The sequence below is a fragment of the Bicyclus anynana genome, chromosome 2 (assembly GCF_947172395.1).
Source record: "Bicyclus anynana chromosome 2, ilBicAnyn1.1, whole genome shotgun sequence".
Lineage (NCBI taxonomy): Eukaryota > Metazoa > Arthropoda > Insecta > Lepidoptera > Nymphalidae > Bicyclus > Bicyclus anynana.
Genome location: NC_069084.1, coordinates 15,094,711 through 15,120,614, shown reverse-complemented (window position 1 = coordinate 15,120,614; position 25,904 = coordinate 15,094,711). Strand labels below are relative to the sequence as shown.

Here is a 25,904-nt window from a genome sequence, read left to right as displayed (position 1 = left end):
TGTGGTTAACAATTTGACACATACTTAAAGTCTCGGACGTTTTGAACTTTTGACAGTTGACTTGTCAAGTTTGGTGTTCAACGTGAACAAATCGAATATTTCGTCATTTTATTAATTCATTTATCAGTGTTAAACAAAGATATAAAAACCCAACAAAGAGGTGCTGCTTTATATTCCAATGGATATCACAGACGTTTTGATATATACATGAATTATTTAAACATTAAGGTTATGTTTCATCAACTTTCAGATGCCGTTGTCGTGCAGGTTTTACCAGGAGAAATACCCTGAAGTTGAGGATGTGGTCATGGTTAACGTGAGATCTATCGCAGAGATGGGGGCCTATGTCCACTTGTTGGAGTATAACAATATCGAGGGCATGATTCTGCTATCTGAGTTGTCGAGGAGACGTATTCGGTCAATTAATAAATTGATCAGAGTGGGGAAAACTGAGCCTGTTGTGGTTATTAGAGTGGATAAAGAAAAGGGTAAGTTATCAATTAAGATGCAGTGATTTATACTAATCTATACTAATATTATAAAGAGGTAAAGTTTGTAAGTTTGTCACATTTTTTAAATGGGGTAATCTTTGGAACTACTGGTCCGATTTCAAAAATTCTTTCACCAGTAGAATGCTACATTATCAGGGAGTGCTATATATATATATATATATTTTATTTTGGTATCATATATATTAGCCGAGTTATCACAGTTTTTGTCATACAGGTTGGACTGAAAATCCTCTTAAATAGACTTATTCGCACGCGCTGCCTTAACTATAGTGTAAAATTGAAATTATTGTATGGAGACTATGTATCTTTAAAAGTTCTACAAAAAAGTTCGCGAGACCATATATCTATCTTTTATATATTAGCATATTATATATTACCATTTGTGTTTTAAAAATTATTAATTTTATATACTTAGGTTTACGTCATTATTTATACAACTAAACTTTAATCCTTATTAAAATAAATTATTTAATAATTACAAGGATATTATGGAGATAAGATTTGCCCTTTACAGTATGTTAATTGCTTAAATAGTTTCGGAGATAATACAAAATTTCTAAAAGACGCAGAAATTCCGTTATATGAAGCCCGGCGCTTTCATTTACGTAGTTCCCGTTCCCGTGTGAATATGGGGATCAAACATAGCCTATGACACTCACAAATAACGTAGCTTTCTATTGGTAAAACAATTTTCCAAATCGGTCCAGGAGATCCAGAGATTGCCTCCTACAACCACACAAACTTTACCTCTTTATATTATTAGCATAGAAGTCTCTATTTCTCTTAGTCCACTCTCGAAGGACTGGACCGATTTTGCTAAGGGTAGGAGTAAGATAGAGAAGTTACAGGTTTAGGGCCGGGTTTAGGGTAGTGGTAGGGTAGGGGTAGAGGTAGGGTAGTGGTAGGGTAGAGGTACGGGTAGGATAGGGAAGTGGTAGGGTAGGGGTAGGATAGGCGTGAGATAGGGGTACGGGTGGGATAGGGGTAGGAAAGGGATAGGGTACGGGGAGGGTAGGGTAGGGAGTAGGTAGGGTAGGGGTAGATTTGGGGTAGGGTAGGGGTAGGGGTAGGGTTGGGGTAGTGGTAGCGTAGGGGTAGGGGTAGTAGTAAAGTTGACATCGAAATTTACGCGGACGAAGTAGCGGGCGTCCGCTAGTAAATTATAAAGAGGTAAAGATTGTGTTGTAAGAGGTAATCTCTGGTTCTACTGAATCAATTTTAAAAATTATATTACTACTAGCAAGCTTCGTTATTTGAGAGTGTTGCCTATACATTTTATCCCCATATTCTCACAAGAATGGGGATGATGACTAGGTTTGAATATATTGATTTTTATGATGCATTCAGGTAAATAAGGTGAATGTTAACTAATTTATACATAAAAAGCAAAGATTGTCTGGATATTTACAAAATAAATAAGATTATAAAATTTCAAAATCAATTAAATTTTTTTTATCGTAATTAGATGAAAATTCATACAGTTTTAGCTTCCTTACATTAAATGTGACATTTTTTAATATATGAACTATAAACATAAATGCACAAATAACAAAGATATTAGTAATTTTGTTTGAACGCCCATACAAACCTAACGATCAGCGAGCCAACTACGTCACTAAATCGTACCATTTTGTATGGAGCGTTTTTCAGGGATCCGCGGCAGCGCCGCAAATCTGACCCTTTAAATCCCTGTAGCTCTGAAAGTAATGATCGCAGATACCTTGTTACTTTTACAAAATTGCTTTTCTATTAGTATACTCTTAATTTATATACAATTAAAAAAAATGTCATCATCCCTATTGAAAGTATGTGAATCTTATTGTAGGGTGTTGGCTAGTACAAGTCAGTCTTGTGGCGAGGCAATAGGAACAGCAATGCACTTGTTAGTTGGATGTAACTCCTGGATTCTCTTCTCATTCTCTGGATTGGAAGGGTCACTCACATCTTCATAATAGAGTACCTCAAATAGGGATGATGACTGTTTTTTAAATTGTATATAAATTAAGAGTATGTTAATAGTAAAGCAAACTTCAGCTTTATAATATTAGTATATATAAGAATGTAAGCATATCAGTTACCTTTACACACATAAATCACTGAAATATTATAAAGAGTAAATTGGACATTTATCCCATAAAAATCTATGGTTTCCATGACATTTGTAAAAACTGTTGGTCGTAAATAAATAAAGCAAGGTTAGTAAATTGCAATTTGTTACAATTACAGGTTACATAGATTTGTCAAAACGTCGTGTCTCAGCAGAAGACATAGATAAGTGTACAGAGAGGTACGCTAAAGCCAAAGCAGTGAACTCTATTCTGCGACATGTTGCCGAGCTGCTGCGCTACCAGAGCTCGGAGCAACTGGAGGAGCTGTACAAGCAGACTGCATGGCGGTTTGAGGAGAAGTACAAGAAAGCATCCGCTTATGACTACTTTAAACAGGCTGCTGTGTAAGTTTTTTGGACATACTAGATTTTTTTTCTTTAAGCCCAATTTTTGGGGAAATTAAAAAAGAATGGACCGTCTCAGACCAGTCAGAAAGCCCACTATTACTGCTGGGATGCATAACTTACATATGAACAACCACTCATTTTGCATTTCTAAATTCATTGTATGCACTTTGTAGCTGTTATTTTCATTTAAAATCTATTTCATTATATTCTTTATTTAGAGTTATAATGTGATCAATTATGTATGGAAAACAGTCCAGTTTACATATGTCTGATTCTTTTTATTATGACCAATATCTGATGACCTGAGTGGCTTGCTAATCTTCTAGGACAAGCTTGGCTGGTTAGATTGACTACAGCAGGGACCATAGGAACTACACTACAGCCAACACAATGACTAAGAGTAAAATAACCCAAGAACAAGAAAAAAGTTACCAACATTTCTCTTTCCCTCCCAACTGAGCACAAAACGTGTGCTAGGAATGAATAATTTTTTTTTTTGTTTTATTATTCTCATGCGATCAGTCAACAGACTATGATCAGAGTAGTTTTAGGGAGATTTGGCAGTTAGAAGCAACTTTCCCCAGAACTTCCCGAGAGCTCCATATATATGTAGGAATGGATATAATAAAAAAACTAATATCCCCTTTTTTGGCCGTGGCCAATCTGTAATTGAGATTAGTCATGTATGCAGGAGATATACATATTTTTTTTGTTGTTCTGACCCAGGATTCAAACCCTGGACCTCATTGTCTGAAGCTGAAATAGCTGGACCAATGAGACAATAATCCAAAGGACAAGTATAAAATCCCTAGATCTAAGATTTTACCTAGAAGAAGGCTACTAAGCTAGGTATTTTGCTTTTTAGGGACCCATCAGTCCTGAACGAATGTGGTCTGGATGAGAAAACAAAGGAAGTACTCCTTGCCAATATCAAGAGGAAGCTTACATCGCAAGCTGTCAAAATTCGTGCTGACATTGAATGTGCTTGCTACGGCTATGAAGGCATTGACGCCGTCAAAGCAGCTCTCAAGGCTGGCCTTGCACTGTCGACTATGGAAATGCCCATTAAGATCAACTTGATTGCCCCACCTCTGTATGGTAAGAACGAATAATGATAAATAATTAACTAGTAATAATAATAATTAATAGTGCTAAGAACACTTGTAATACTCCCGATGTTACGCTCGGAACGGGAGGTGTGTAGCAATGAATGAAAAACCCACGATTGATGCACGTCACTTCCCCGCACGCACGATTTCACACCCGCGTAGTCTTTCCGGCCGTCGCCCGCATATCATGGGAGTGTTATCAACGAACTTACCGGACTATATATGAATCCACTAAATTAATAAAATCTACTATATTATGGTTTTCCAGTAATGACAACGTCAACACCTGAAAAAACAGATGGGCTCAAAGCACTTCAAGATGCCATTGACAAAATAGAGGAGACCATCACTACGGCTGGGGGAGTGTTCAATGTGCAAATGGCGGTATGTACATTGTATTTATGGACTTAAAGTATGACCAATATTCCCATTTCCCTTCAACTAGTCAGGAAAGACTGTGCTAGGAGTGGGTACGACAATAGACCAAGGGGGCGGGGATCGAACCACCACCCCTCGGTGATGAGTCCATCAGCTCTTACCGTAAAATACGGTATGTCTTTATTGTAAAATACCTTTGAATTTCAAACAATTATTAAACTATTTAATAATTGATAATTATTCGACTTTGCTAGTGATTTATGTTGTATTATTATGTACAGCCTAAAGTGGTGACGGCGACGGACGAGGCCGAGCTGGCGCGGCAGATGGAGCGCGCCGAGGCCGAGAATGCTGAAGTCGCTGGAGACTCGGCCGACGAGGACGAAGACCAAGGTTAGGACTCTTGTGACTGTCAAATGTGTACAGCCTTAGTGGTACGCGATAGACGAGGCTGAGCTGGAGCGGCAGATGGGGCGCGCCCAAGAATGCAGAGGTCGCCAATCGATCAGTTAATGTCCATTTTTGAAGTAAAACTTCTTTACGCAAGCTTGATTTGAGGAGTAAGTTGATGAATGAGTTACAAAAAGTGTATATTGGATAGAAGCAGGCGTTACTTTGCGGAAGTTCATCATGATTATATAATGATTTATTTATTTTGCTATCATAAATAAATCATTATCATCATTATCCTATACATATAATCATGAAACCAGAGCATCCTCAGGAGATGTTGAGTTGTAGGGGTGAAACGTACGTAGAGAGATTTTGTCGGACCTGGGCGATGTTGTCGCAAGGGTTCGTCGGCTTTTCGCGGAGGATAGCAAAATAAATAAATCATTATATAATCAAAAGTGTAATCGGGCGTAAGAACGTTCAGAGGGAGAGCTAAAGAAGTTTTACTTCAGTTGTGTGCTGGCACACTCGCTTTTTTATATTTAATATCTTTTGTACAACCTCCTATAAGGAGAGAGACCAGGTATTAAATGAGCATTTAAAAAAGGCTGATTATGATGATGAAATGTACGTAAGAATAGAATTTTAAGTCTCAGAATAATACTTTACTAAAATAATGGAATTTCTCAGGAATGGGTGACGCTGGCATGGACGATGAACCGCAACAGAACGGGGCCTCAGACGAAGAAGACGACAACTAAACACCTGCCCTTGCTCTACTCATATTATGTATACCTTCCTCTTAAATATATATTATACACGTTTTATACATACATGTGTTTTTTTAATAACTACACCTTTTAGCGAAACATCGTGGAACATCATTCCCATAGCGGTGAGGACTATAGGCTTAAAAGATATTCCTTCGGAACTTCAGTGCTAGTTTTAAGATAAACTGGCTTCCTTTTAAGAAAACTGACCATATAGAATAGAATAGAAATAATTTGTTTGTTATCACAACACAATAATACATTTTTTTTTAAACACACTACATAATAACTTAAAACTAATACATTTATATGTGATAATGTGTTGTGCTAAGCCTTTAATATATTATCAAAGCATTAGTAAGTAAAACAATATTTTCGTTTATTTTTGATATAAAGTCAAGAAAATATGAACACATTGAGTAATTAGAAATCTCTTCTTTATTAATTTTAATGTCTGAATTATATTATCATTTAGAATAAAATCTACAATGTCAGAAGGATTAAATTAAATTAAAAATCACATTATTGTCTTATCATCTGTACATATTTATAACTACATATACAGGGTGCTCGGGAGTATTTGCCATAACTCTGGGGTTATATTCTTTACCGAAAACTAATTAAAAATGTTTTTACCGAAAACTAATTAAAAATGTTCAAAGAACATGTGTTCTAAAATTAATATTTTTGGAATAAATAATATTTCTTTTGTAAATAGATTTTAAAATTTGTCCCATAGATAGCCAAATTTTAAAATGCAAGGATAGATAAAAGCGTGTGTTACATGGGTAGTCGGAATTATTTGAATTACTTTGTATGAAAACATAAAAAGTTATTAATTTTTAGTTAGAAAAGTATTAGTTATGCAGTTCGGCTCCTCTATATGGACTCGTCAATAATCAACACCTTGAAGTTATGGGAAATACTCCCCAGCATCCTGTATAATAACAATCTATGTTAAATGTACAAATAGAAACATCAACTAAATTAACATTGCAGTATTTGATTCACGTCTCCAATATATTATAGGCTCTTCTCTAAAATTATCGAAATAAAGTTTGGTACTTTAATCGGAATAAAAACGAAAATGGATACCATCTGAGGGCCTAGTGGCAGTTTGATACTGTTACTATCGCGTTAACGTAAACGCGAATTTCTAAGGAATTGAAACAGCGCCATCTAGTGGCACTACTGCACAACTGTTTCAATTCCATATAAATTCGCGTTTACGGCAACGCGATAGTAACAGTATGAAAATATTGAAAACTCCCACTAGGCGCACAGAAGTTAAAAAGGCCAAAATGTTATGGCTTGTTGTACAAGAATTCCTTGGTAATAAATATTCACAATTTTTGAAATCCATTATCTTAATCACCCCAAAGCACTTTATTCAGAAGAAGAACTAGTTCAGCATGTTCCATACTTGGCACATATTTCGTGACAAATATTTTGACAGCAATTGTATTGCTGTCAAAATATTAGATAGAACTGGCAACATTAATGTCACGGATTGTGGTCCAATCTAAAGTCTAAAATAATTTCTCTAAATTTATTTCTTCAAATTCAAATCTTTTTTCCATTTATCCTATTCAATTTACTTCTTTGGAGTTTATCAAAAAATAATAAACCTGCAGCCTTTTCTATAGTTTCCGGAGGTACCTGGAAAAGATAGGTGATTTATTTAAATACCACTAAAACAGTATACAATCCTATTAGTATTATAAATATGGAGATTAATCTTAAAATATTTGTTAGTCAGCCAGACAAAAATAGCTAAACGAATTTGGGTCATATATGGCACAAATTATAGTTTATATATGTTCAACGCCATATAACTTTTATGCTGATCAATTAGTCTGTGCCAACAAATCTCCGCAACTGTTTGGCTATTTTACATTTCACATTTTCATCATTGCAAATTGTTAAATTATGCTACAGCTAAATATTTCACAACTTTAGGAAAGTATTCTACTGTAACTACTGTAATGGCGGCCGGTGTTGACTGTATACTCCGCGCCACGAAACAAGTCCCGTAGACGCGGCGTCAATGTCTTAATGGCGCTTTCATTTGGTAATGGCGGTCTTATTGTCATTTGTGTAAGGCACTGTCATCAGTATTGCTGTTTATAAGGTTGGCGGTGTAATTACAAGCACAATACTTGGCTCAGGCAGTTAAATCAATACTGAACTAACAACTATGTCTTAGATGGATCTAGTACTTTGTAGGACGTGTTTCTTGAATGTTACTGCTAACACTATGTTTCTAAGTGATAGCTTTTTGATTTTTTTTCAATGGTTGGTTAATTTTTTTTATCCAAGGAGGACGACATCAAGCGAGTCGCAGGGATTGGCTGGATGCAGGCGGCTCAGGATCGTGATGTTTGGAAGTCCCTACAAAAGGCCTATGCCCTACAGTGGACGTCCATCGGCTGATATGATGATGATGATGATGTAGCCCTTCACAGCGATCTCACCTGATGATGATGAGGATGATTGGATGAGGTATAAGTTCTACCCATACCTCTAAACTACGGCCGATGCCTACCAGATTTGAGCCAATTTAGAAAATATAAAATCCTAAATCGAACCCAGGTTCTGTTTTTTTAGGAACCACAACACTACCAATCACGCCAAAGAGATCGTCAAAACTTATAGCCAGATATAAAAAAAGGATAATGCTGAAGAAGATCGTGATGATCGTGATGATTTTGGCTGGTGGGAGGTTTCGGCCGTGGCTAGTTACCACTCTACCGACAAAGACGTACCGCCAAGCGATTTAGCGTTCCGGTACGATGTCGTGTAGAAACCGAAAGGGGTGTGTATTTTCATCCTCCTCTTAACAAGTTAGCCCGCTTCCATCTTAGATTGCATCGTCACTTACCATCATGATTACAGGTGAGATTGCAGTCAAGAGTTAACTTGTAAAAAAATTCAACGTACCATATAAGTAGAGACAGGTGTATCATCAGGCAGCTTCTGATTGGGCATGACATAGGCCTCCATGTCAAGTTTTCCGTCGGCACCCTCCGCCACCACCACCTTGTAGAAATGCGTGGGCACTGCCACCGTGTTGGCGCCAATCACTTGGTACTTCACATAGAACTTACCATCAGGTTCTCTCCTAAAACAATACGACTTAGCCTTAAATATAGCCGATTGACTTCTAATAGTCTGGACTGGACTGGACAACAAAGACCACAGTTTTTGACAACCTCCGTGGCGGTGGAAAGACTGAGGACCTGGGTTCGATCCCCGGCTGGGCTGATTGAGGTTTTCTTAATTGGTCCAGGTCTGGCTGGTGAGAGGCTTCGTCCGTGAGTAGTTACCAGCCTTCCAGCAAAGACGTACCGCCAAGCGATTTAGCGTTCGGTAGAAACCGATATGGGTGTGGATTTTGGATTTTAAAAAAATGCTGTTGTTGGTCTACCTAATGTAGGGTCAACCAATGGGGTTCCCATATACCATGCCATTCCAGCACTTATAAGGGGGAGTAATCAAAAATAATTTATTTTAAGAAAGAAAACTCAGTATCTCTAAACCCGACCCAGGATTCGAACCCGGTTCTAATTCGAAATAGTTAGAACTATACTTTGTTTGATTACCTAGGAAGATACAAGGGCCCTGTGCAACAGTATACGTTGTCGTAAACCTTCGTCAGCTTCCTCACGTGCTTCTCTAAGGTGTTCCATGCGTGTCTGTTGAATCCTTCACCCACCTAAAAACAATATGTGTTCATGGTATGTTTAATAATGACTATTGTTATATTTATAAAAATCACCTTTTTAAGCTGTTTTTGACAACTAAAAAAGGTGATTTTTCACGCTTATTAAAAAAGATAAAACCGGCCATATAAGCCACTAAAAACATTTAGGTATGTTTCTTCCTGTTAACTATGAAACTCTGCAAATCTAAAAAACCTTTATCATCATATGAATATTTGTATCATATGAATCATATGAATATTTTGCACCTTGGTTTTTAAGAATTATTATGCATCAAAATATACAATAAATTAGATGCAGATTTAAAGAGCCAAACTACTCGAAATTTTAAAACAAATCTGTTTCGTTGGCTGTGTAATAAATCGTTCTACTCATTAGACGAGTTTTTCGCTAGATAAATTTTAATTTGATTTATTTTGTGTAATCTAATATTAATGTATGATTTTCTTATAATTTCTATTATATCTGACTATTAAAATAACATGTCTCTCTGCGGTAGATCGAAATTTCATTTGGACATATTTTCGTATAATTTAATTTCAATTATGTATATTTAAATGTCAATCTTAATTGTATTTATTTTATTTGTAACAATTATAACATTGTAAGTAAATAATATTACTTGAACAGTCCTTTATAAAATTGTAAAATTTGCACACCATGTTAATGGTAATACACTGCAACTTAATTACACTTGTAAAACACCATTTGTGTTTGTGTATTAGGCAAATAAAAATTAATTTCATTTCATTTCATAAGACTATTTAGTTGTATATATATCATGCATCTTAGATTGCATTTTCACTTAACATCAGGGTGAGATTGTAGTCAAGGGCTCATTTGAAGAAAATAAAAGAAACTAGTAGACACTGGAGTCTTTGTTCACCCTTAATCAATCTCGTTAATCTGACCCTCTTGCAAAATTCGTTCTTAGCGTATGTCCACTATCTGTAAACTAACTCTCTACCAAATTTCATTCTTGTATATCAAGGAAATTGCGTGATGAGTGACCTTTTGCATTTATATATCAAGATTAATTAAAAAAGAGAAGTGTAGGCACTTACTTGTGGAGCCATATTTGTCAGAAAGAATGTCTGCTCAACATGCTTTTGCGCGAGGCGGTGGTTGCCCGCCGCTGCCATGTGCCCTCGGTCAAAGCCGGAGTGTTTGTAGTCACTGTTTTGAGATCTGAAAATCATAAAGATCATGCATTTAACCTATTGAATTTGATAGAATATAAAAACTGATTTATTTTTTAATTTATATCATCATCATCATTATCAACCCATATTCGGCTTACTGCTGAGCTCGAGTCTCCTCTCAGAATTATAATAATCAAAATTTATATACTGCACTAGCGGACGCCCGCGACTTCGTCCGCGTGAAATTCGATGTCAACTTTACTACTACCCCTGCCCTACCCCTACCCTACCACTACCCCAACCTTACCCCTACCTTACCCAACCCCTACCCCGACCCTACCGCTACCCTACCCCTACCCCTACCCTACCCCTATCTTACCTACACCCTACACCCATCCTACCCCTACCCTGCCCGTACCCTATCCCACCCGTACCCCTATCTCACACCTATCCTACCCCTACCCTACCACTTCCCTATCCTACCCGTACCTCTACCCTACCTCTACCCCTACCCTACCCCGGCCCTACCCCTACCCTACCCCAACACTACCCCTACGCTTCCCTACCCGTACCCTACCCTACTCTATAAAATCTCTATCTTTACACAACCCCTACCCTAACCTACCCTATACCTTCCCTACCTTACCCCTACCCTTAGCAAAATCGGTCCAGCCCTTCGAGAGTGGTGCAATGACCAAGGAAAATAGAGACATCTATGCTAATAATATAAAGAGGTAAAGTTTGTGTGGTTGTAGGAGGTAATCTCTGGACCTACTGGATCGATTTGGAAAATTGTTTTACCAATAGAAATCTACGTTATTTGCGAGTATCATAGGCTATGTTTGATCCCCATATTCACACGGGAACGGCAACTACGTAAATGAAAGCGCGGGGCGTCATATAGCGGAATTTCTGCGTGCATTTAGAAATCTTGTATTATCTCCGAAACTATTTAACTAATTAACATACTGTAAAGGGCAAATCTTATCTCCATAATATCCTTGTGATTATTAAATAATTTATTTTGATAAGGATTTAAGTTTAGTAGTAGAAAAAATTACGTAAACCTAAGTATATAAAATTAATATTTTTTAAAACACTAAATGTGCTATATCTGCTAAAATATAGAAGATAGATATATGGTGTCGCGGACTTTTTTGTAGAACTTTTAAAGGTACATAAAGCCTCCATACATTTATTTCAATTTTACACAATGGATAAGGCAGCGCATGCGCATAAGTCTGTTTATGATGAATTTCGGTCCGACCTGTATGACAAAAACTGTGATAACTCGGCTAATATATATGATACCAATATAAAATATAGCCTATAGCACTCCCCGATAATGTAGCATTCTACTGGTGAAAGAATTTTTGAAATCGGACCAGTAGTTCCGAAGATTACCCCATTTAAAAAATGTGACAAACTTACAAACTTACAAACTTTACCTCTTTATAATATTAGTATAGATATAAATACTTATGTAAAATTACTTATTATTATGGTCAAATATTTTTCAGTTGTGGGAATCAAACCCAAGGCTGTGGATGTAGGAAGCAGAGTCATCCACTGTGCTGCTATGGCAGGTAAAAAAACTACATTGTGTGAGAAGCTTACTTTACCTAAAAAATGTATGAATACTTTCATCTGGAGTAAAATCACATTTGCTTCTATCAACTGCATCATTCTTCTTCACATGTTCTCTGGTGAGATGTTCAAACACCCAGTGTGGCACCCTGTTGCGACGATCGTATGACAGTACAAAGTCGTCGTATGAGCGAACATGGTCCAAACTGGGAAAACCATATTTCATTATCTGTGACACCTATACAAAAAGACAAATTAGTTTTTTTACATGAGGGAAACCAATTTTTGCAAACCCACTTAAATAATACAGCATATAAGGTACAACTATTGAGCAGTATTCTCTTACTAAAGCAGTAATTTAGGTACAAAATTTTTAATGGACATTTTTTTACAAGTTTCTAGTCAGTGGTGTGAACTTTATAGAAGTGAAAATGCACTGGGGATTCAGTAGGAACTTGTCTTGTTGAAGTTTATCTTCAAGTAGGAATTTTCCGTTCTATACAATTTGTCTTCATAATGCCGACGCTATTTAATCACCTTGTGCACACCACTACTTCAAGCCTAGGTGAGACATGAAAGAGACATTTATCTTAGCATTCCATGGATTCTCACACAACAGTCGTGGATGGCAGGATCGAACCTTGGACTTCTCGGATGCCCCCATAACCTAGGAGCTAGACTATACTGTTAGTAATGAATGAAAATTTGAAATTTTAAAACAATTTTCAATTAAACATACCCTATCTTTAGGAGTGCCACTATCAGTGAATGGCGTTGCTGCTGAAACAGTTCCGAATATCGGTAATCCTGGTTTCCTACTGATGGGTTTTCCGTTTACTATCACAGAATCATTACTGTCGGCTTTATCGATTTGTCCTATATAATATCCCGCTAAACCTATAGCACTTAGTTGAGCTACATGTAACAGTCGCTTCGAAATCATTGCACATCTGTTTATTTTTTAAATATTGTTTAAAATTGGGGATAAATATTCCACTTAGAGGTTATATGTTAGGTAATTATGTCATTTAAATTCAGCTGTTTGTTGACAGTTGTTATCAGTTTTTTTCAAGGACGTTTGGTTTTATCAGTATTCAAGTTTAGAAATAAAGTAGTTTTTTTTTTTAAATAATTAACTAAATTGCTTTATTTGTTAAGTTTACACTTATTTTTAAGTAAATTGTAACAGTTTCTGAAGTTATCGATCTCGTAGTTGTATATTTGATTCTCAACATTTTTTTTTGGATTCTTACTTCCTTATTTTACCTGGGCCCACCCATGATTTCTAAACGTTCACTAATATCAAAGGTCAAAGGTGACAGTGACAGCACTCAGTAGGCAACACAGACCACAAATGAAGGTAGGCAAAGGCAAACTGTCAAAGTCAATACGGTAAAAAAAATTAAATAAATCAACAAAAACCAAAAAGAAAAAAAATAAGTATTGAATTGGTTTTTATCGACAATTAATACTTTAAAATATAGTAATTTAAGAGTGCTATCTTTTATCGGTAGATATTTCAATGATGGCCTTAACAAGTCAATAATTTCCAAAGATCAAACCTAATTTAAATCATGAAGATTTTACTTCGAACCAACCGATTCTACTTAACTTTGCTAAACAAAACATATAGCACAGCACTGAAATCTGTAACTACCGTGCAAGTAAACGGAAAGGAATATCGTGCGGACGATTATACAAACATAACACCAAAAATAACGTCGTACATAAATAGGAATTTACATTTGAAAAAAGACAATCCTCTTTCCCTAGTTCGTCAACGTATAGTTAATTATTTCTACGCCTCATTTACTCATGGAGGCAATCCGGTATTCAGTGTGTACGATAATTTGTCACCCATAGTGAGTACAAGGCAGAACTTTGACGATTTATTGATACCAGAAGACCATCCTAGTAGAGCGAAATCTGACTGTTACTACATTAATGCTTCTGTGCTTTTACGAGCGCACATGACGGCGCATCAGAGCGAGTTGCTCAGATCAGGGTTGGATAACTTTCTAATGATTGGAGATGTGTACCGACGAGATGAAATTGACTCCACACATTTTCCCGTGTTCCATCAAGTGAGTGTACTTGTATTAGTAAAACTTTATTTATTAATAGTAATTTAATTTGACAGTCGTCTGTGATCGGCTTGTTACCACCTAATCATCAAAAATGTACCATCAAGCAATGATAATTTTATACTATAGATTGGTTTTGTCCCTACAAAATAACCACAAAAAGTAATTCACTCAACTGGACATTGTAGATGATATTTAGGTATTATTTGTTAAAATAATGATTGTTATTAACCATAACTAACATTGAGTTCAATTTCCTCTCTTGAGCGCCTTATTTTTCATGCGCTAGCAACACATCTAATAGCATTTAATATCATTGATGTCAAGTAATTTAGTGTTCCAGTATGATGACAAGTAGCAACTATCACAGGTATGGGTAGAATGAACTTTTGCCTCTTCCAAATAAGCCAGCTGCATCTTCATTGTCACTTAACGTCAAGTGAGATTGTAGTTAATGGCTAACTTCTAATAGAATAAAATAATAAAAAAGAGTAATTTTCAGATTGTCTAAGGATAAAATTTAAGGAAGAGGAATATGAGTTTTGACTATTTTTAGTTTCAAGGTAAAATAAAACTATTTAATACAATCAATAAGAGTTTTGTTATTATCTTATAGGTTGATGCTGTCAGACTCCAGCGCAAAGAGCACCTGTTTGTGAACCATCCTGATCTAAACATATTTGAACCAAACTATGATCCAACAAATCCACACACATTCACTAACTCAATCTCAGACCCATCCAAACAGAGCTGTCACACGTTAGAAGCAACAAAATTGATGGAGGGACAACTAAAAAACCATCTCATTGGCATGGTGAAAGTATTATTTGGGGAGAATATTAAATACAGATGGGTTGATGCATACTTTCCGTTTACGCATCCCTCATGGGAATTGGAAATTTATTATGAAAACAATTGGATGGAGGTCCTAGGATGTGGTATCATGAGGAATGAGATTCTTGCAAACGCTGGCCCAACGAATAGTATAGCGTATGCTTTTGGATTGGGTTTGGAAAGGCTTGCAATGGCTTTGTACAAAATCCCAGATATACGGTTAATGTGGAGCACCGACGATGGGTTTTTGAGCCAGTTTCAGGACAGGGATGTAAATGCTAGTATTGAATACAAGCCTGTCTCTATATACCCACACTGTACAAATGATTTGTCGTTTTGGTTGCCACCAACGTTGACAATAGACACTTTTATGAGTAATGATTTTTATGATCTAGTCAGAGATATTGGTGGAGATGTCATTGAACAGGTTTGTCTCATTCTTTTTTTTAAGTTATACCTCATGCTTCTCGCACATTAAGCCATTTTAATACTACTAGCGGTCGCCCGCGACTTCGTCCGTGTGGATTTCAGTTTTTCACAAATCCAGCGGAAACTATTTTTCGATTTTTGCGGGATAAAAAGTAGTTAATTTGGTTCTGTAGTCGCGGCGTGAAAGAGTAACAAACATTCATACCATCAAAATCATCAGTTTTTTGTGAATCTCGGGAAGCCATGGTTTTTTTTGGGACATAGAGTAGCCTACGTGTTAATCCAGGATATTATCCATCTTCGGTTTAAACAACCAAATTGGTTCAGCAGTAGCGTTAAAGAGACACTCAACAAACATCCATACAAACTTTCGCATTTATAATATTAGTAGGATAAGATAACCATCGGTTTTTAGCAAATCTCACAAAAACCATGGGATTTTTCAGGATAAAAAGTATTAAGTATCTATCTTGGTTTTAAATTTTAGCCGTTAAAGACTAATAACTAAACAAACTTTCGCAATTATAATATTAGTAAAATTGTAACAGTTGTTTGATGTCAAGTCTACTAGAAAATCAGATCTTTATTGTAGTGAATCTAGATTATTATTCTAATAATTTATGTGTATTAGAACCTTTAATACATTCAATTTTATAAAGTTTTATAATAATATTAAAACTACGTACCTAAAAATCTATAACTACATATCATAAAAATTAAAAAGAAAATATACTAAATTTAAATTATATCTAAAGGCTCAGGCGTCTACTAGTTAATTTATATAGAAATTAGCCTATTTTCAGTGTTTTTGTTTTCTCAATCAAATCAAACCTGTCTAAATAAAAAACTAAATTCTTACTGCAGGTGAAACTCAAAGACAAGTTCATCCATCCAAAGTCGAAGAAGCACAGCCTGTGTTACAGCATCGTGTACCGACATCTGGAGCGAACGCTGACTCAAGCAGAAGTCAACAAAGTGCACGAAGACATCGCCGCAGCGACTGTTAAAGCATTTAATGTTGCCATTAGATAGCTAATGTACTTACTTATAAAATATACCTAATATAGTTTCAACCCCTATTTCAACCCCTTTCTATCAAAATAATAAGAATGTACAAATGAAATACAAAAATTAGCAAATACTCTACTTTTACTACTATACTTTACTTTCACTAGCCCGACTCTACAAATCATGAATCATCTCTTTGTTGTTTGCCGCATACTACATGCGGCAAACTTCGTATCTGCTGGTATTGCAAGCATCATTTGACTTGCCCTTGACTACAATCTTACCTGATGGTAGGTAAGTGATGATGCAATCTAAGATGGAAGCGGGCTAATTTGTTAGGAGAAGGATGAAAATCCATACCCCTTTTGGTTTCTACACGACATCGTACCGAAACGCTAAATCGCTTGGCGGTACAGTACTTTGTCGGTAGGGTGGTAACTAACCGCGGCCGAAGCCTCCAACCAGCCAGACCAGAATTAAGAAAATCTCAATTGGCTCAGCCGTGGATCGAACCCACGACCTCCGTTTCGTAAATCCACTGCGCCACAGAGGCCGTCAAAATGGACTATGAAATATTTTTACTTTTTATAATTTTTCACATTTAATAAAGGTCGATACGCAAAATTCACGATACGATTTTCATCGATTATCCATCGATAGAAAATATGAAAATTAGTTCAGTAGTTATTGAGATTACGGAGGAATATATGTACCTATTATAAATATACTCAGAGGGTACAATTATCCGCCCACTTTAATATACTCGCGTCATATAATTGTGCATCTGAGTATACATTAATCTGTGGACAGACATCTATATTTTATTAGATACTAGCGGACGCCCGCGACTTCGTCCGCGTGAAACTCGATGTAAACTTTCAACTACCTCTACCCTACTCCTACCCTACGTTGAAATTTTTCCTGAATTTTCTTTGCTATAAACCTCACGGAGCCCGAGACCTTTTCAACGAATGCAAACCCGTGGAAATCGGTTCGTGCGTTCTGGAGTTATAGGAAGGAAACCCCGACTTTTATATATATATATAGATTTCTACTATAAGGTGGTAAAAAAATAAAACAATTCAAACAAACCCTTCTTCCGGGTTATTAATTTATTAGAACATAATAAATTAATAATATGTATGCAGTGTCTCTTCTTAACTAATTTATATACAAGTGTCTTTCATTATTTTGTAGGTACTTAAATAAAACATACCTATACCTAAAATATTACTAAACATAATTTCTTGGTAAGGACTTATCCGCTAAAGAACGTCGACGCATGTACCTACACAGCAGTGGCGAAGTATAGAATTTAGATGAAGGTAAGCCGTCCCAATGAAAAAGCAAATTCATATAACGTGATACAAACTCTGGTTTCTCATTTAACTAGACACACTACAACAATGAATATGCATGGATTTTTAAAGGTAACCCGGCGGGCATCGGCTTGCAGGAACTCTTCGCCGCTGCTACACAGGTAGGTACTTTTTGGCGTTCTATAGGTAGGTACTTACTAAGGTATGCTAGTAGACAAAATTATTTCCTTTCTTTTTCATTTACCTAGTCAGGACATTATATACAGCTGACAAAGATTAAAGACTCGCGCACATATAAATACGTTACTTAATATTAATTTATTATGAAACATACACACAACGTCAGAGTATGCCCAATTAGTTTTGGTTTCATAATAAATTAATGTGAATAACACTCACGATAGTTTAAATTCTAAAATACTTAGGTTACTTATTACCCATAAATTATTTATGTAATACAAAAAGAACCCAAGGTCACTCTAAATCAGTACCTAAATCTAATAGCAATAATTTAATATCACAGTACCAATAGGTATACCAGACTAATACACCTATAAAAAACTTACATTTCTATTGAAACTCGTACGTTAAGGTAAAAATAAAGTTTATCTTTAAAAAAAAAGTAGTTAAGTCTTATCATAAATATATTAGGTATGTATATACCTACAATTTGAATATTCAATGAAACAATTATTAATTTTGTAATTACAATAATGTAAGTAAGCGTCCGAAACCTGCACTTTTAAATTGAAGGTATTAATAATAATAATGATTATATTATAATAGTTTATAACACTCGCAAAGTATCGCTTATTTTACCAATATCAATATCGTAATGTATCGCATTACGCACATGTGCTGTAATGTAGTATAAACCTTTAAACATCTATACAGGGTGTGGCGTAAATAATGGATAACCCTGTACCTGCCGAAGAGCCTCCAAATGGGCTATTCGAATATAGATTTTTTTTTATTTATTGAAGTTTCGTTTTGAGAAAAATGGCTTAAGTCATGTTTTTATAAAAATGGGTACTTTCACTTACTAATTTTGCTACAGTAATCTCAAATTTTGGAATTTTCTTTTTCTGTTTTTTTTATAATATAGCTTAAGAGTTGTGCTACTGTTATTGATAAGGAATTTCTAATTCGTTACTCTAGTTTTGGCAAAAATTAACATGAAAGTTCAAAAAAGCCTTATTGATTATTCAGTTTGTTAATTTTGTACATCATATGGTTTAAAAAATCTCTATTAGAACTGATTTGCCCATTATCTTAAAAACATGCTTGCTTAATGCAGATTCCGAAACGGTATAATACTTATTACATATCGCGATATTTACGAAAAAAATTGGCAATAGTCAAGTACATGTCCTTGCAATATCAATATCGTAATGTATCGCATTACGCACATGTGCTGTAATGTAGTATAAACCTTTAAACATCTATACAGGGTGTGGCGTAAATAATGGATAACCCTGTACCTGCCGAAGAGCCTCCAAATGGGCTATTCGAATATAGATTTTTTTTTATTTATTGAAGTTTCGTTTTGAGAAAAATGGCTTAAGTCATGTTTTTATAAAAATGGGTACTTTCACTTACTAATTTTGCTACAGTAATCTCAAATTTTGGAATTTTCTTTTTCTGTTTTTTTTATAATATAGCTTAAGAGTTGTGCTACTGTTATTGATAAGGAATTTCTAATTCGTTACTCTAGTTTTGGCAAAAATTAACATGAAAGTTCAAAAAAGCCTTATTGATTATTCAGTTTGTTAATTTTGTACATCATATGGTTTAAAAAATCTCTATTAGAACTGATTTGCCCATTATCTTAAAAACATGCTTGCTTAATGCAGATTCCGAAACGGTATAATACTTATTACATATCGCGATATTTACGAAAAAAATTGGCAATAGTCAAGAACATGTCCTTGTTTTATTTTTATTAAGTAAATTATTAAGCTATCACAAACAAATTATCTATTGCAATTTAAGTTGACTAGGTTTTATCTATTGCATTTTCAGAGAGTGCAGACTCTTATGACAAGGGATTATGCGCCGAGAGTGCATTTCTGCCGAATAATGTTACGAAAAATAAGAGTTGATACAGATTTCTTTAACAAAATATTGTGGAGCGATGAATCAAGTTGTAGACGAAATGGCTACCTCAATTTTGCACAACCTCCATAGTTGGCAGGCAGTGAACCCCAGACAATGTAGACAAGATCGTGCTCAAGTCCAATTTAAAGTAAATCTTTGGACGGGAATTTTAAACGGTCAAATAGTTGGGCCCATTGAACTACCGGAGACACTAACGGGTCCCATTTATTTAAATTTTCTGCAAAATATTTTACCACAACAATTAAGAAGTTTAAATGTGCCAGATAACCACTGGTTACAAAATGATGGTTGCCCTGCTCACTACGCACGCATTGTCCGGGATCACCTGAATGATGAATACAATGAGAGATGGATTGGTCGTTTAGGACCCATTTTGTGGCCGCCAAGATCTCCTGATCTGAATCCTCTCGACTTTTTTTACTGGGGATGTTTAAAAGAAAAGGTCTACAAGACGGAGATAACATCCCTGGAACAATTAAAGGTCCGGATTTTTCAAGCTGCTGACGAAATAAAGAGATCTGGCTTTGTACGACGCCTGAAAAGGTCATTCATCCGTCGTTGCAGGGCCTGCATTGCCGCAAATGGCGGCCATTTTGAACATTTAGTTTAAAATGTAAACTTTTGTGTTTTAGCTTTTTCAATAAAAAAAAATCGTTTTATGTTTTTTATTTATTTTTTAAAACAACCCACACACCCACTGGTAAACCTAGTCAACTTAAATTGCAATAGATAATTTGTTTGTGATAGCTTAATAATTTACTTAATAAAAATAAAACAAGGACATGTTCTTGACTATTGCCAATTTTTTTCGTAAATATCGCGATATGTAATAAGTATTATACCGTTTCGGAATCTGCATTAAGCAAGCATGTTTTTAAGATAATGGGCAAATCAGTTCTAATAGAGATTTTTTAAACCATATGATGTACAAAATTAACAAACTGAATAATCAATAAGGCTTTTTTGAACTTTCATGTTAATTTTTGCCAAAACTAGAGTAACGAATTAGAAATTCCTTATCAATAACAGTAGCACAACTCTTAAGCTATATTATAAAAAAAACAGAAAAAGAAAATTCCAAAATTTGAGATTACTGTAGCAAAATTAGTAAGTGAAAGTACCCATTTTTATAAAAACATGACTTAAGCCATTTTTCTCAAAACGAAACTTCAATAAATAAAAAAAAATCTATATTCGAATAGCCCATTTGGAGGCTCTTCGGCAGGTACAGGGTTATCCATTATTTACGCCACACCCTGTATAAAAACGAACGGTACTTTTTTAAACCTCAGCAAAACGTTTTTATGTCAGAAAAGTGCTCAACATTTTAGGAATAAAATTAACTTTGTGAGATAAAAATATAATAAATAGTCAAGTAATTTTTTCATTTTAATAATTTTGACAATAAATTACAACATTTATCTGTAACAGAAACACAAAAATATTAATTTACTTTATTAGTAATACTGAGTGTTTTTGTTGCATTTGCCTAAAAAAAACGATGCTGCTCACAGATAGCGAAATCTGTGTAAAAATGACAGCGTGTCAAAATGTCATCATATGCATCTCATGGAAAACAGGCAAAAACAAAGATGCAAATTCATTTTCAGAAAGTGTGTTCAAAGTGTGTTTTTTTTCTCTCTCTCTGTTTTCTCGTAAATGTGTTATAAAACTTCGTATGACATACGTGAAGTTTGACAAATAATTACAGCCTCTTCTTCCTTAAAGCTCTCGCATTCGGCTCGAGTTTGGCAATATCACCTAGGCTGTAATATTCAACTTACCGCACTTATATCATAATGTACTATTATGATTTAAATTCCATTAAACACCTAGTATACAATCTTCTTCTGAAGACTCGTGAACGTTATCGTCGAATGTTAAAGGCCCGAGTTCTACAGGTTCTAACAGGGGCGTCGAATTGACACAATCATCGTTTAGATTTTCAAAATTGGCGTCGATTGTAGCACATTCTGGTACCTCTTTAACCTCGCCAGTAACGTTTTCTACATTCTGAGTATCAACAACCCCTTTTTGGTCTTCATTTTCAGTAATTCGGTTCAATGATTCATTAGGCTCCTCAGAATGATTGGGTACTAAAGAGTGTTTGATCCGTTTCGCCTTAAACGCCAATGGTTCATCGTCAGACTCGGAATCATCATCAGATTTTGTCTTTTCTGGTATTGCTTCTGAACTTGTATCAACTGATGCGTCTTCTTTTGGTTCGTCATCATCTGAATCTAAGTTTATACTTTCTACACAGGTCAGTGGTTGTTTTCTTTTATATTTAAGTTTAATTACTCGAATCATTTTCTTCTTTTTCGGTTCCGCAGTATTAACCGCAGATGAAACGGAATTCAATAGTAAACTTTGACGTCGTAATATATTGGGCTTGAGTGATGAATATAACTTAACTGGTACGGCTTGATCGTTTTGTGCGGCATTCTGTTCTTCTATGTTCATTATTTCGTCTTCTCCAGGGTCATCTGTCAGATCTATAACAGTTTTTGAGGAAACCCCATGTTGTTTTGAAACATGTCCTGGCGTTTGTTTTTTTATTACAACTTCTATAGGAACTATTACGCCTGTTTCGATATCCATTTTATAAAACTGGGCGTTATTTTCTGAAGCATACCTGAGTTCCTGATAAGAGAAAATGATGCACAATTCTGGACATCTACTTAATGCCATTTGCACAACCGGGTTTTCGTATAAAGGATTATTCATATTTAAATTTTTTCTATTGTGATTAAAAACCATTGATTGTAGTTTTTCTGATATGGGCGATGGAGAGGACTCTGACTTTCGTTTTGGAGGACTTTGTGTAACATTAGCATCTTCTGCCGATATACCAGACATTTCCATTAAATCTGACAATATGGTTTTCTTGTTTACATCAGAATTATCTATCAAATCAATAACGTTACTATTATCAAGAGCGCGGCCATCTTTATCTTTATTATCACAATCATCTTTATTGTTTTTTATACAATCGATTTCAGTACTGTTATCTGTGCTATACACTACTTGTTCATTACAAGTTAATGTAACTGGGCTATTTATATTTTCATCGTCAGCTTGTTTCTTATCATCTAATTTCATGTCATTACAGCTATTTACAATGGTAACATCTTGATCTTTTGAATCATCTGTATTCTTTAACGGATCTAGATTTGATTTTATAACATTGTTTATAACATTAGTTTCTGCAAGTTGTTTTTGGATGGAACTCATAAGTGCTGGTAAATAAGCTAGTTGTTTAGAATCTAACTCAATCCCAGGGTCAATAGAAACAGCTAACTCTTTGTTAGGTAATAGAATAATTCTCACACCATCAGGCAAAGCTACTAAAGGGGCCACGTCATCACTGATAGGATTATTATTGGTATTGTTACTTATATTTCCAATATTAGACTGATTTTTTGAATCAACGCTTGCAAACGAACACAGTAAAATTTTATTTTTACCTAAGCATATAGGCATACGAGAAAAAGTGTTTTTCATCTTATCGTTTGTTAAAAACAAAACTTTATCTGATTTTTTGATATTTGATGTATCTGAATTTTCTGCTAACAAGTCAGATCTAACAGACGTAAGATTAGCGAGATATGGTGTTTTATGAAATTCAAGAGGCGGAGGATTATTTTTATCATGGATTATTTTCGCCTTATTTTTTATCAATATATTTTTATTTTTAATAACATTACTTGAATTACTATGAGTTATTGAAAAAACTGGTTTGTTTATATCTAAAACCATTGTGTTCTTTTTAGGATTAATTAAGTTATTTTCGTTTAAGGAAAGAGATAAATTATTTTTTTTTATGAACACTGGTACATTTTTATCTTTTAAATAGTCATTATAGGAACGATTACTTTCATTAGCGGTTTTCTCCAAAACCATTAAATTTACTAAAGTCTGAGTCTGACCATGAGATTGATTAATGTAATTTGGATATGATATTTTTATACTTGAAGCTGAATAGTTATCGTTGCTAACCGTGCTGTCTGACTTATATTTTGCTAGGTTAGCCGCAAAACTTGTTTCGAAGTCCATGTCATAATCAGTGTTAACGCCGACTGAGACCTTGCGCGTTGTCAGTGTAGGATTTTGCATCATATTACAATTTTGTGCACTTGATACAGTAACTATTAATGGTTGTGTGACTGTTTCTTTGACTGTCTGATTTGTTTGTTCCTTCTGATATGGTTTGTTATTTCCTTCTCTAATTTCTGTCATTTTTTCAACAAGCTCTATCCTACAACAGCAATTACACAAAGGTCGCGGACAGTTGTGTTTTTTTAGGCATTTCTTAGATTCGCTTAGTTTTACTATTTTTTCTCGAGCCCAACAGCAATATATTTGTCTTTTTCCCATTTTCACTGTAGTTTTAATTCTTACATTTTCGGACGGTTTTTCTAAATTGTCGAAACTTGCATGTGTAGATAGGTTATCAGAAGGCACTGGTTCGCTTACAAATGGTACTTCATTATTATTAGGAATCAAAGATACATCATTGTTTATTTCACGTACTTTTTTGGCTAGTGCAACATCTTTAAAATTTCTTTCTTCCTTCGTCTTTTCTCTTAAGGCTTTCCTTGTTAGTGCCTTATTGATTTTTTTTTGTGACTTCGAAGGTGTTAGACTCGGTTCAACTTCTCCTTTACAGATATTTAATATTTTGTCAACAGTATCACATGTTAAAAGTCTATCTTCCGGAATCATACATTTTTGGCGTTTTGGATTCCACGATAGTTCAACATGATTTACGACAACTCGTTTTTTCCCAGTTTTTTGCTGTTCATTAAGTAGATTTCTTTTTAAAGCCTTATAACCAGTTTTTAACGAGTTCAAAGATTTGTTTGTGTTTATGATTTTGGTATTATTATTTATGTTATACGACTGATTTAAATTAGCCGGATCGCTATTTTTATTAACCGTGCCAGTAGATATAATATTTAATTTACTGTATTGTGTAAGCTCAATGACGGAATCCGTAGTTAAATTAATTTGGTTAGAAATACTTGTGCTATAACTGTCATCACAAATTACTGTAGATAATTTTTTTCTAAAATCTGTTGCTTTACTAATGACATCGGTGGTATTCGATTGGACTGGTCTATTGTATTCCCTAGGAACAATATTTACGGGTGGTCTTTTATTTGATGCTTGTATTGGAGTAACTTCAGCAGTAAGCAATTTTTCGTTTATAAGACGCATTTGATCTTTATCTGGCAAAGTTATAACTTTCTTCCTTTCAGTCGACTGACTATGTGGTACAGGTTGATGATTTAATAACTGTTCTGCTGATGAAGGGGCTGGGCCTAAAATATCATTCATTACATTATTTATTAAACTCTGTATCGGAATTGCTTCATTATTTTTTTCTAGCCCAGCCGTTGTATTTTGTGTTGATGTTGTTCCTTTTAAGTACAAAGTATTATTACATAGTTTAACCTCAAAAGATTTGTGTAAATCAATAGTCAGTGGTTTACATTCTTTGAGTAGGTGTCTATTTCGCTCTGAACTGAAAAATCCAGCACTTAATCTTTTTAATCTCGTGTTAAAGTCTGGATTTTTGCATAGTTGTATGGGGTTATAAGATAAGTTTTTAGGTTTTCTTAGTAACCAACTTGATAAACTGATAACTTCCGGACCATCATCAACTTCTGAGTAATATTCAGATGCACTATCACTAAATTCATCGCTGGCAAAGGCTGATTGACGTTCTTGAGATATTTCTTCCATTTTAACGGATTTTTTGTCGACTGGTTTACTGTCATTATCACAATTTTCAATAATGCGTTTATCTTTTACTGAATTAAAATCAATTAACCGAAAAATATCCATGTCGTCAAGTTTTTTGGTATACACGAGTGGAGTTAGTAGAAGTTTTAAATCAATTGTTGGCGAATTGGTACAGTCAACATCTTCGATTTCTTCTTTAATAGTTTTTGGCAGATCTTCTGAAACAAATTATTTAGATATTGAATATTTAATTAAATGAAAATACATTCTTATACACTTAATATTTAATTGTGTTT

The 25,904-nt window shown here is 34.9% G+C and overlaps 4 protein-coding genes across 9 annotated transcripts in view; 2 read left to right on the top strand and 2 right to left on the bottom strand.

The window, feature by feature from the left end:
• LOC112045468 (eukaryotic translation initiation factor 2 subunit 1) lies at positions 1-5,680 on the top strand. The gene is made up of 7 exons (XM_024081645.2): positions 1-160; positions 251-488; positions 2,739-2,964; positions 3,833-4,065; positions 4,345-4,460; positions 4,736-4,847; positions 5,538-5,680. Exons 2-7 carry the CDS (start codon positions 251-253, stop codon positions 5,606-5,608), a joined length of 996 nt encoding a protein of 331 aa, XP_023937413.1. The 5' UTR covers positions 1-160; the 3' UTR covers positions 5,609-5,680.
• Positions 5,681-5,821: 141 nt separating this feature from the next.
• LOC112045466 (endonuclease G, mitochondrial) lies at positions 5,822-13,332 on the bottom strand. Its single transcript, XM_052886153.1, has 6 exons — positions 12,808-13,332; positions 12,104-12,306; positions 10,404-10,527; positions 9,220-9,332; positions 8,558-8,738; positions 5,822-7,276 (listed from the first exon to the last, which is right to left on the bottom strand). Exons 1-6 carry the CDS (start codon positions 13,009-13,011, stop codon positions 7,181-7,183), a joined length of 921 nt encoding a protein of 306 aa, XP_052742113.1. The 5' UTR covers positions 13,012-13,332; the 3' UTR covers positions 5,822-7,180.
• An 87-nt stretch (positions 13,333-13,419) lies between these two features.
• Positions 13,420-16,567, top strand: LOC112045462 (probable phenylalanine--tRNA ligase, mitochondrial). Its single transcript, XM_024081642.2, has 3 exons — positions 13,420-14,152; positions 14,769-15,413; positions 16,280-16,567. Exons 1-3 carry the CDS (start codon positions 13,643-13,645, stop codon positions 16,445-16,447), a joined length of 1,323 nt encoding a protein of 440 aa, XP_023937410.2. The 5' UTR covers positions 13,420-13,642; the 3' UTR covers positions 16,448-16,567.
• A 1,037-nt stretch (positions 16,568-17,604) lies between these two features.
• Positions 17,605-25,904, bottom strand: part of LOC112045461 (uncharacterized) — a 28,779-nt gene continuing 20,479 nt past the window's right edge. For 5 of the 6 annotated variants that reach the window (XM_024081638.2, XM_052886060.1, XM_024081640.2 and 2 more), the window contains exon 9: positions 17,605-25,826. In XM_024081638.2, the coding sequence (XP_023937406.2) occupies positions 21,685-25,826 (4,142 nt within the window). In that variant the 3' untranslated portion in view covers positions 17,605-21,684. The remainder of the gene's footprint in view (positions 25,827-25,904) is intronic. The other variant, XM_024081641.2, reaches the window with a different exon arrangement.

Bases quoted from the DNA above. Each gene is read 5' to 3' on its own strand.
- LOC112045468 (XM_024081645.2), top strand. From the start codon at position 251: ATGCCGTTGTCGTGCAGGTTTTACCAGGAGAAATACCCTGAAGTTGAG. The intron at 489-2,738 runs GTAAGTTATCAA...TTACAATTACAG, and splicing joins TAGAGTGGATAAAGAAAAGG to GTTACATAGATTTGTCAAAA. The intron at 4,848-5,537 runs GTTAGGACTCTT...GGAATTTCTCAG, and splicing joins CGACGAGGACGAAGACCAAG to GAATGGGTGACGCTGGCATG.
- LOC112045466 (XM_052886153.1), bottom strand. From the start codon at position 13,011: ATGATTTCGAAGCGACTGTTACATGTAGCTCAACTAAGTGCTATAGGT. The intron at 10,528-12,103 runs GTAAAGTAAGCT...TATGATTTTCAG, and splicing joins AGTATTCATACATTTTTTAG to ATCTCAAAACAGTGACTACA. The intron at 8,739-9,219 runs GTAATCAAACAA...GTATTGTTTTAG, and splicing joins GGGCCCTTGTATCTTCCTAG to GAGAGAACCTGATGGTAAGT.
- LOC112045462 (XM_024081642.2), top strand. From the start codon at position 13,643: ATGAAGATTTTACTTCGAACCAACCGATTCTACTTAACTTTGCTAAAC. The intron at 14,153-14,768 runs GTGAGTGTACTT...ATTATCTTATAG, and splicing joins ATTTTCCCGTGTTCCATCAA to GTTGATGCTGTCAGACTCCA. The intron at 15,414-16,279 runs GTTTGTCTCATT...TTCTTACTGCAG, and splicing joins GTGGAGATGTCATTGAACAG to GTGAAACTCAAAGACAAGTT.